Genomic DNA, 12,096 nt, shown 5'->3' with positions numbered 1-12,096 from the left:
TTGAGGTGTTAGCAATTGCCCCAGCTGTGCGTCATCCACAATTTTATGAGCAAAACGTTATTTCCTCATTTAGATCAAGAGGGGATGTTGAATGAAGGTGTTAAAGAGTCCTGGGCCCAAAGCCAAAATCTGAGGTATCCCACTGCACATTTCCCACCATATGGACATAGACCTATCATGCATTGGCTATGATTATTCAGCCACCTATGAATCCATCTAATAGTGGATCATCCATTCCACATTGTTTCAGTTTTACCAAAGTTCATAGCCAACTTTATGAAATCTAAGTATACTACATCTGCAACATTCTATTGGTCCACTAACCTATTAACACTATCAAAGAAAACAATAATGTTTGTCTGGAACAACCTCTTTTTTTTTTTAGCAAAATCATGCTAGTTTCAGGTAATCATTTATAAGTGCTTGCAAGCCCACTGCTTGATTATTCTTTTCCTAGGATTTCCCCTGGTATTGGCATTTAGAGCCATCTGTCACCAAGCAGATGGCGCAGACCCTGAATGCTCTCCAAAATCTGCTAATGACTTTCAGACAACCTTGGCAGCTTCATTTTTGTGTACACAGGTGATGCCCTTTTGTGTTTTCACACATAGAGAAATGAAGAACTAAAACATGCAGAGAAATATAGTTATAGCATACTGCTTTTATTGTTTGAAGTTTTACTAAACCTCAGTGGTGAAATAAAAGCCTTTGAAGAAAAAAAATCATTTGACGTGTATTGACCCTTTGATTCCAAAGTTAATATTTTACTAGTTTATGAGTATGTTTTTTGTTGTATACTGCCTCTTATATTGCATGGACAACGTTACATCAGACATAACCAATGTTACTCAATGCTTGCAAAGTTTAACAGGATGCATGTGCAAGTGAACATCCACAAGATTGTCATTGCTTTTAAAATAACTTTTCTCAGTTATATCCACGGGTGCCTGACCCTCAATACAACAGAGACCGTAGAAAGATTTGGGTGTCATGTCACAGTACACATTTTCCCCTTTTGCACTTTCATAAACAAGTACATGATGGATGAAGTTTGGTTCATGACATAACTCATATTTCTAACTTGTCCACACCTTCTTTAGAACCTAAAATTATATGTTCAGCTTATCTAATAACTTTAGGAGAGGATGGCCTCAGCTGGAGAGATATACTTATAATAATAAAATAATTATTATGTAATAAAGGCAGAATACAAATAAATAAAACACCTATAGATTTTAAGTTAAAATTTGACCCTATCAAACATGGATCTATATCTCTTCATTTCTGAGGGATCATAGGGGCAGCATTATTTTCATACAATTGCTTTTTGTTGGGCACACCTCAGTGAATGGAGCACATCAAGGCCTGCATTTAGAGCATTTTCTAATGAGCCCAATGCAGCATTTCCATGTTGGAAAAGTCAGCAGAACTTGAAATGCCATATGTTATGCTGTGAGAACATGCCATGGGTAGCTGTAGCTCTTTTTATCTTTCCAGAAGAGGCCCATGATTCTTCTTAGTGTGGCAAAAGGAACTGCTGTGATAAGGAAAAAAAAGTTTTTTACAGCATCATAAAGGTCAAGATCAAATGTTTTCTGCCCAATCGGTGAAAGAGAGTGGTGTGAGTCAACAGGAATCCCGCCCCTGGTAAAAGGTCAAATCCATGGAGGCATTTATATATATTAATAAAGATCCTAGGAATTCCTGCAATCTGGTTCATCTAATCTGAGTATATAAGAACCAGAAGTCAAGAGGGAAATTCTTTCTGGTCACAGCTGAAGCTCACACATCTTCAAGTTGCCAAGTTTGAAAGACACTGGCCTTCTGTTGGTGAAAGAATCAACTGGATGAGCTGAGGACACCAAGAAGGTTGACAGCTGCAGACTGGTAAGAGGATTGAAGAAAATCCACAATTGTCTGACTAAGATTTCAAGTGAAGCTGCTGGAAGGAGAGACTGACGAACAAAATCAGCTTTGTTAGCAAGGCAGCCTTGCTCTAAATACTACCCCAAAGCTTGCTAGATTGATTTAAGAAGAAACTGTGAGCCTTTTGGCTTTTTTCCCCTCCACTCCGTTCCACTCTATCCCTATTTCTCCCAGGAAAGTGAAAAGAAGGCTAAGTAACATTTAAAAAGAGGAGCTGAATTGGTTTGTTTAGTTAGGCTTACACTAAAGTATTCATGCTAGGAATAGTCCATTATAATAAAAATGGTTGTGCCGGTACTAGTTTGAATATAGCAATATATTTCACTTTAATTAACATCTCAGCTCAATGTGTCTCTGGATTGGTTACTATTCTTAGCCACTCTCCCACATTTATCTCCTTGCCCATTTAAGCTACTGAGTACAGCCTTAACATTAAATAGAATCACAGTTGTGCCGGGTGCAATGAAATCTAACCTGGAAAATGACAGTAATAAGATTTCCTTCCTGAAATCTATTTCTTCCTCCAAGTGGGTAGGGAAGTTGCAAAATATGGTTTCTAGTGGTAAAAATGAAGTTGCTCATTGTTTGTCAATTGGAGGAACATCTTAACAGAGCAAGGAAACTGTAACAACAGCAACATACATTAAATCAGTGTTTCTCAATCTGAGAAACTTCATGAGGGTCTAAGGCAGAAGTGTCAAACTCAAGGCCCAATGGGCTGGATCTAGCCCAGGGCTGGGTTGCTAATCCCGTTCCAACCGGTTCAGTTGGAACAGGGCCGGCGGCGTCCTTGTGCACGCACGCAGTTCACACATGCGTCTTAGCGCCTGCGTGATGCTCCAGCTGCTTGTGGAGACTCGCGCAGGCGCTGTATGTGCCATGCGCCTGCGTGGAAGCGCAGAAGCCTTCAAAGACCGGTAAGGAGCGCGGGCGGGCGGGTGGGCCCTTCGCTGTTCCCGGAAGTTACTTACTTCCGGGTTCACCGACCAACCGGTTTGCGGGGACCGCCACGAACCGGTTGAAACCCACCCCTGATCTAGCCTGTGGGGTACTTAGATCTGGCTCATGGAGCTGCCCTGGAAACAGTGAAGGACTGGCCTGTAGTGCCTCTGTCAGCAAAAATAGAGCTCCATGTTCATTGACGGAGGGATGTAGGAGGCCGTTGCAGGCAAAAACAGAGCTCTCCCTAGTCTTGCCTTCCTTGCTGGACACAATGGATCCCACCAGCCCCTCCTGGGCCACCATGGGTGCCCCTGACACAAGCTGGCCATGCCCACCCAGCCCCCTGAGGTCAAACACAACCCTGATGCGGCCCTCAATGAAATCAAGTTTGACACCCCCTGGTCTAAGACAGCTCGCTGTGGCCAACTCAGCCTGGCCAACTTGCCTCAGCCAATTTGCCCTGGCTAACTCATTGTGGGACAATTCAACTCAGGATAACTCAAGAGAGGGACAAGTGAATTGCAGCAGGCCTTGTCTTGCTTTAGGTTTGAACAGTGGTGGGATTCAAATAATTTAACAACTGATTGTCTTCCCTAATGATTTCTTCCAATAACCAGTTCACCAAACTGCTCAGAAAGTTAACAACCGGTTTTCCTGAAGGGGTGCGAACTGGCTGATTCCCACCACTGGGTTTGAACCTTCTCAAGTTAAAAGTCCTTGAAGGTGAAGTTTCCTGCAATTCTACTTGTCCCTCTCTTGAATTATCCTGTAGTAGGTTGTCCTGTGGCAAGTTGGATGCAGTGAATTTTCTCACAGTGATTTGGCCATGGCAAGATGGCCGGGGTGAGTTGTCCGATTCCAACTTTAAGATGGGTGGACTTCAAGTCAGTCAGCTTGAATTTTGGGAACTAAAGTCCACTCATCTTAAAGTTGCTAAGCTTAAGAAACATTGCATTAAATAACATATTCAATTTATACTTATACTCAAATCAGTGGTGGGTTTCAAAAATTGTTCGAACCTACTCTGTGGGTGTGGCCTCCTTTGTGGGAGTGGCTTGCCGCCCATGTGACCGGATATGAAGATGCCAACGACACTTGTCAGAACCACCTTAAATTACCTCACACACAGCATTGGCATGCATAAGAATATGATGTAAACTTGTTTTTTAAAAGGCATCTTTGGTTTGCGTTAAAACAACTTCAACACACGCAATGTTCTGATTGCACCACAAACGCAGTAGTCATCCTTACCTTTCACAGAGGCACTGAGTTTTATAAATATGAGCATGATAGTGTAGAATAATCATATCCAAGGACCAGTGGTGGGTTTCAAAAACTTTTGGAACCTCTTCTGTAGGTGTGGCCTGCTTTCCGGGTCCACTGGTGGAACCTCTTCTAACCGGTTCGGTAGATTTGACGAACCGGTTCTACCGAACTGGTGTGAACTGGTAGGAACACACCTCTGACTCAAATTTTACAATCTTCAATGAGAAAGTAAGAACCGGCAAGTATTAAGAACCAGTAAAAAGTATTTCAGCTATATTCCTGTTTAGATTATGGAATGTATATTAGAGTTACTGAAAGCATGCATTTGGAGTCTTTTCCTTCCTTTACATTTACATATTATTTAATACTTATTAATCAAGGAATGTAACGTAAAGAATTTTATTGCCTTTAAAATTATTACATAGGGAAAGAAGGCTTCCAGAATAACATTTAACTAAGCATTTGTTCTAGAAGTACCGCCAAAAAAATACCTCAATGATTTGCTCACCTAGTTTCCATTTTCACTATATGATCGTAAGCTTTGTGTATTTATGATAACCTTAATCTGAAACATACCTATTTAGTTTCATGAATAACCCTCAAGGAGGTGGTGCTTTATAAAAAGCCAGGCATGTTTAGCTTAAGCCTTTCTCTGGAATTCAAGCAAAGGCTAAGCAGTAAGTCACAACTTATTTCATCAAGTAAAATTCTTCAGTTGCTATATTTTCATTGCTATAACTACCTTAGGTGTAAGTTAAAAATTAGTATAAATTATTCTTAACACCCATACATCTGCTTTCTCTCTCTTTGCTTTTAAAAATATTTTAGATGCTTGCCTTTTGGACCACGCTGCTTTTACTGTTCCTTGCAGTTAGAGGTAAGAGCTGATTGTTTTTTGTAACAACCCCAAATTGCTGTTGGTTTATCCGTGTTTTGTATCAGCTGAAGTGTCAATACTAGGGAATTGTATTGTGAACCATTAAATGTCAAGCTGAATGATCTTGGGATTCCAAAGTTCCTTTCCTGTAGTAAATAGAAATGTTACTAGAATTCCAGTCCTTTTGCAGGATTTGTGCATTTATGCAGTTCCAGAATTGCTTATCCATACCCCTTTCTTGCCGATTGAAGAGGGGAAAACAGAGAAAACCTAACCAAAATGGATTACAAGTGATGTTATTCCTTGTGAATAAAATTGATTTCCATGTAGCAGAAATTAATCTACATATCAAAGTGATGTAGAGCACTGAGGTCCTAACTCCTTCCCATACAGTTTTCAAATTACTTTCAGACTTCTTTTCATTCAAGGTTAGATTAAACCATATTGACTTCAGACAAGTTCCCAAATGACAAGGGAAACTAGGAGAAAATGAATGATTACGAAGTTTGATGAAGGAATGGATATCCTGCTGACATCACTACCAGAGAAGATATGCTATAGATCAGTGTTTCTCAACCTTGTCAACTTGAAGATGTCTGGACTTCAACTCCCAGAATTCCCCAGCCAGCATTCGCTGGCTGGGGAATTCTGGGAGTTGAAGTCCAGACATCTTCAAGTTGACAAGGTTGAGAAACACTGCTATAGATGGTAGAATATGAACTTTTGCTTCAGTTACTCATGCCTTAATTATCTGACACGTATATAACAGGCAGAGAAGTTTGCTATGAGCGCGTGGGCTGCTTTACAGATGACATCCCATGGTCTGGAACAGTGGAACGACCCATCGCACGACTCCCTTGGTCACCTCAAGAAATAAATACACGCTTTCTTCTGTATACTCGAAAGAACCATGAGAACTTTCAGGTGAGATTTAACTTCCCTCAACTGAATTTTAAAACATTTTGGAAGAACCATCTTCCAATAGTTTGATCATATATATCCAAAAATAAGGTTATATAATATAAAAGTTTATTAATCATTTTCTTGGTTACATTTGGTTTAGTAATATACAACCAACGTCCAGTATATTTTTAAAATAGTTGACTTATTGAATCTTTACATACTTTACCTTGTTGCCTTTAATAATATAACTTATGCTTGTTCCAGATGAGAAATGTGTAATGTATTTGATTCGGTGAGTAAAGTGTGAAGTGCATAAAAAGAATGAAGTTCAGATTTTACTCTCCTAAACACTTTATGTAATGATGGTGATGGTTATCTTCGATAAGCGCTCAAGGGATTCCCATATACTTTTTTCATTTTTAGTTTTCTGTGAAACATAATAACCAATAATATAATAAATTGCTTATTATAATAATAAACAATAATCAGAAAACTATACAATTCTCTAATCAAGGGAAAGGAAAAAACCAAAGCCCCTACCAACCCTGGCAAGGCAAGGGAGCCGAGGTGGCTCAGTGGTTAAATGCAGCATTGCAGGCTACTTCAGCTGACTGCAGTTCTGCAGTTCGGCTGTTCAAATCTCACCGACTCAAGGTTGACTCAGCCTTCCATCCTTCCAAGGTGGGTAAAATGAGCACCTGGATTGTTGGGGGCAATATGCTGACTCTGTAAACCGCTTAGAGAGGGCTGAAAGCCCTATGAAGCGGTATATAAGTCTAACTGCTATTGCTATGTAGAAACAAGAAACAAATCCCACACTCATTAGTACTGATTCTCTTACTTAGTTGTGTAAAGAAATGTTTCAATACAAACAATCAAGGTCAGACTCAGACACACATAGGACTCCATAGCATAAATAATAGTGTGACAAATGTACATGCCTTAGAGTATTTCAAACAACCAATACATTTATAGAATATCTACAAGCAAAATTATTTAACTCTTTTTGCATCTGCTTTATAAAGGATAGACATTTTAATAAAGCCATATATTTAAATACCATCTAGGGGGAAAAAATGAAATGACCTATAGTAGTTGATAATGTTATTGAAACAGCATTTGAAATAAATACAATACTCTCATTATATTTATCAATGGATTCAATTATGGTCTGAGACACCAGAAAATACTTTTGTAGACAACAACTCTGGCACTGAGAAAAAGAAAATATATTAGTGCTGCAGAAAAATGAAAATAAATCTACAACATATATATTTGCAATACTTTGGTTGTACAAGTATAATATTAATATTGGACCCAAAAATCTCCATCCATACTTAACTAACTAATGAATGAAATATTAATATTTCCAAAGGGCTCATGAGAGAAGTGAAATTGTTTCAGTTATGACAATGCTTAAGAGTAGAGAAAAAAATAAATGCTCTCTCTTTCCCTCTCTCTCTGTCTCTCTGTCTCTCTGTCTCTCTGTCTCTCTGTCTCTCTATCTCTCTATCTCTCTCTGTCGCTGTCTGTCTGTCTCTCTCTCTCTCTTTCTCTGTGTGTGTATTTGTGTGTGTGTATGTGTATGTATGTCTGTTGTTCTCTACCTAATATTTATTTAGATTTTCATATTTTTACAGGAAATCACTGCAATTCATCCAGAAACAATTGACAACTCCAATTTCAATCCCAGCAAAATAACCCGTTTCATCACCCATGGATTCATAGACCAGGGAGAAGAAAGGTGGTTATCAGATATGTGCAAGGTACAGTAATTAAAACATTTATATTGTGCCTTCGTTTGGAAATCTCTTAATACCCAGACAGATAACTAGGGAAAGCATCACTTCAGAGGTGGGCTCCTATCGGTTCGGACTGGTTCAGCTGAACCGGTAGTGGTTTGGCAGCCTGAGTCACTGGAACCGGCAACGACCCAGGCCTGCCATGCCCATGAACTGTTCTCATACAGCGATGCTATCTTGATTTTAGGTTCTGCACATGCGCAGAACAATTTTCATTGCAGAGATTTAATTTTTTCCTTTTCTTAACATTTTGTGCATGCGCTGACCTATTTTGTGCAAATGCGCTTGCACACATAGCAGCCACCTGGTGTGCCCGCGAACAAAGCCAATGTGTGTGTGCTAAATTTTTGCACGCACCAAACCAGCAGTAATATTGACAGCAATTCACCCCTGCATCACTTCTTTGTGATACAGATGTGCCTGCTGGAACAATTAAAGAAAAGAAAATACAGGCAGACCTCATTTAGCTACTGAGATCTGAAATTCCATTGTTAAGCAATGCAGTCATTTAAAAAAAATGCTTAGCAATGGCACTTCCATAAGCACAAAATCCGATCCTAACTACCACTAGTTCATTGCCATTGTAAATTCAAATGGTCACTGAACAAGTGTCGTTAAATGAGGACCACCTCTAAGAGCTTACAGTTAAGAGTGAACTTCAGAATTTGTTTGCCACAGTGATCAAACTGGAGGCTTTAAAAGTTAGTGCAGCAAAGATCCATTAAATCATACTAAGTTGCCCTGATCCTTTAATTCATAAAATGTAAAATAATATTCACATAATATTCACACAATGAACTAGAGATTTCTGTTACACAGAAAGTGGCTTGACTTCCTTACACAATATGACAAGAGGAACCCTCCAAATTTTGCAATGTGAAATTCTTATGCTCAGAATTCCAAGAAGCCGGCCATAATATTTCTCAGGACACTCTATTCCAAAGGTGTCCAATCAACTTTAACTGGGAATTGAAGCCCACAAGTCTTAAAGTGGCCAAGGTTGAACACCCCTACTCTACTCTACCCTTTTTCCTTAGTCTCTCCAAGATCCTTTTAATATGGCATGGCCTTTATGATACTTGCTTTTGGGGTATAGGAGGCTATCATTTTAACTGAAGCACATCTGCCCTTCAGCAGCCCCAAACAACATAAAGGAATACAATGAGGAATAATTGTTACACAAGGAGCCTAAATATCTATAGTACTTGTCTATAATAAATGGCAAAATAGCACATCCAACACATTCTTTTCTAAGCCAATGTCTGTGAATTATGTATCAGACTATAATTCCCAGCTTTCATAGCTGAAGTAGCCCCAAAGGACACATTGTTTGATTCAAGTGGTACTGCCACTTGGCACATTACACCTGAAGCTCTTCCATTTCTGCATCTGACTCATGTGCAAAGTTTCTGATATCAGTGTCACTCCTTCCAAGTACACTCTTGTCAAAATTCCCCTCCTCCATGCCAGTCTTTAGAGATATGTCCAAGCAACAGTGAGAAAAACTAGGTACAAACAGGGTAAAAAAGGGGCATGAAAAAGATGGAAGGAGCAGAGGACCTCTTAGGGACAGCTTAGGGCCCAGTCCAATATTCTTCCCTTTCCTGTTTGCCACTTAAAGTGGCAATTTTATCTTGCATGTCAGTAGTACATCTGCTGACATCTGGAAAAATTGGGATCCTAGAACTACCTCTCCAAATATCTGGAAAAGAAAGTCTTGAGAAAAGCTGTTTATAGGATCTAAAGAGAATTCAGGGTGTGTGGTGGCTCTATCATTTCCCTCAATTTTATTTTTGTATCTCTTTGCAGAGAATGCTTCAAGTGGAAGATGTGAACTGCATTTGCATAGATTGGGTCAAAGGTTCCAGATGTGCATATACCCAGGCAGCTAACAACATCCGGGTGGTAGGGAGTGAAGTGGCTTATTTTGTAAATATCCTTAAGGTAAATGAGTTTTCAGTCATTAATTCATGGTTATGAATCTTATAAATAATGGAGGGATTTAAGTTTCTGTTTATAGTTAAACAACAATATTGATACTATTTCATTATCCGACATGGAATAAAACTACAGGTAGTCCTTGGCTTACAATTCATTTAGTGACCATTCAAAGTTACAACATCACTGAAAAAAGTGACTTATGACCGTTTTTCACACTTAGCATTGTATCATTCCCATGGTTATATGATCAAAATTCAGATGCTTGGCAACTGATTCGTATTTATGACAGCTGCTGTGTCCGAGGATCATGTAATCTCCTTTTGTGACCTTCTGATAAATAAAGTCAACGGAGAAGCCAGAGTCACTTAACAACCGTATTACTAATTTAATAATTGCAGTGCTTCACTAAATAACTGCGGTAAGAAAGGCCATAAAATAAGGCAAAATTCACTTAACAAATGTTTCATTTAGTAACAGAAATTTTGGGCTCAATTGCAATGGTAAGTTGAGGACTACCTGTAAATTGTTAAAATTTAATTATTAGGAACGTACTTTGTTGGAGAAAATAAGGGTTTGTAACATCTACAGCAAATCATTGTGGATATTTACTGTATTTTGACAGGAAATAATCCTGAATTTAGCTATAGAATATACAATGTTGCAGTTATACAAAGAGCTTTTGTTAGAGGATATGCTCTTGAATGTAAGCAGAGTGCTGGAAGAACACTGAAAAGCTAACTAGGGAGAACACTGCATTAAAAAAGACAAAGATGTTGGATGCAGATTAGAAACTTAACCCAGCTATCGAGAAATACTAGTTGACACTTGCTGTATTTGAAGGAAAAGCTAATTTAGGAAATACTCAAAAATAGAAAAGCCTCCTTTCTGTCTAAACCAGTGTTTCTCAATCCTGGCAACTTTGAGACGAGTGGATTTTAACTCCCAGATTTCCCCTGCCAACAAGACTAGCTAGGGAATTCTGGGAGTTGAAATCCACCCATCTTAAAGTTCTTAAGGTGGAGAAACGCTGGTCTAAACTACAACTTGAAATTAGGGAAACATGAGACAGGGGGAAATAAGAAGAGTTCCAACACTCATTAACTTAACAATAAGCCAGTGAGAAAGTAAGAATAGGTGAAGGACCCCCACCCACTCTACCAGGCGTCACTTTCACATGGGTTTATGAGTACAAACATCTGCCATGGTAAAGAGTAGGGGGTGGAAGTCAAAAGTGGCAAGATGGAAGTTGCAATGTTGTGACCAGCTCCTTATATCATATCCCTATTATATTGACCCAAAGACAGAAGAGTGGGGCTTTAAGGAGATTCTTGGTCATCTAAGACCTGGTTGTCCCAAAGATGCTTTTTTCCCCAAAATGCAACTGGACTTTGTTTTTCCTTGAAGACATTTCATTTCTCATTCAAGTTCTGACTCTCTTATAATTGAAGAAGCTTCTTGGATGAAAAGAGAAACATCTTCAAGGAAAAATGAAGTCCAGTTGCCTTTTTTTGAGTGTGGGGAGCACCTTTGGGAAAAGTGGGGTTTGTATCACATTGCTGTAATTACCATATTGTATCTTTTGATCCTCCCCGAAGGAGCCGTATGGTACAAAGAGGTGATGGAATCTCCAACATGAAGTTAAGGGAGGCTTATTGCATAAGTCTCCAAATGCAGCATGTGTGAGATTTATATTAAACATGCAGAGGAGTTTAAAATTCAAAGCAAAAATGTTCATATTGTTTAGAAAGACAACTTTTCATTGCTGTTATTAATTGCCCTATGGAGAATTAGTTAATTTATTTAATTTATTTCAAAATAACATGGCTTCAAAAAAATTACATAGTATTTGTGCCACTTCTGCCATGTAACAGCTTTAGAATCACAGGAGTAGGGTGAATAACTACATCTATGACTAGGGTGAATAAGGCCATGATTAGAAAGGTTGCACGATAAGCTACACATGTCATGGTAGGTATCTGCCCTCCCCCCACACAGCCCAAGCTAGGCTTACAGTGCAAATTTATTGCCTGTATTGAAATGGGTGCAATTGTCAACTGAGGGGCACATGACATGGATTTTGTAATTTGTTAACTAACACAGTTATTTTGTATTTTAATTTGGCTTATTTTCTCTCTCTTAAAATAGTTTTCAGGTTCATTACAATTGGAATGTAGGAAAACTTTTATCCTATGGGTCTGTGGATTGATTAGATGCCTTCTAATATTCCTAAACTGAAAAGATAAGTTACAGAAGGATGGCTGGATACTATCTCCTTATGAGAAGTTTCTACAAGCATCTGGTTATCTAACTTCAATCAAGTTTTGTAGTTGATTTCCTGTGCAAGGGTTAGGAGTTACTCTTATCTTGGCCAACCAACTTTTCTCTTTCATTCTTCTTTGTTGTATTAATTATAAAAAAAAATGTAAGATGGGTCTTCGG

General features: G+C 38.8%; 1 protein-coding gene across 1 annotated transcript in view; it reads left to right on the top strand.

The window, feature by feature from the left end:
* Positions 1–5,716: 5,716 nt before the first annotated feature.
* Positions 5,717–12,096, top strand: part of LOC116514140 (pancreatic triacylglycerol lipase-like) — a 21,555-nt gene continuing 15,175 nt past the window's right edge. The window contains 3 exon segments of the mRNA XM_032225604.1: positions 5,717–5,935; positions 7,555–7,680; positions 9,526–9,660. Of these exon segments, the coding sequence (XP_032081495.1) occupies positions 5,717–5,935; positions 7,555–7,680; positions 9,526–9,660 (480 nt within the window).

Source organism: Thamnophis elegans, chromosome 10 (genome assembly GCF_009769535.1).
Source record: "Thamnophis elegans isolate rThaEle1 chromosome 10, rThaEle1.pri, whole genome shotgun sequence".
NCBI classification, from domain to species: Eukaryota; Metazoa; Chordata; class Lepidosauria; order Squamata; family Colubridae; genus Thamnophis; species Thamnophis elegans.
Note: the sequence above shows the minus strand (reverse complement) of the source record. Positions and strands in the feature narration are given on the sequence as shown.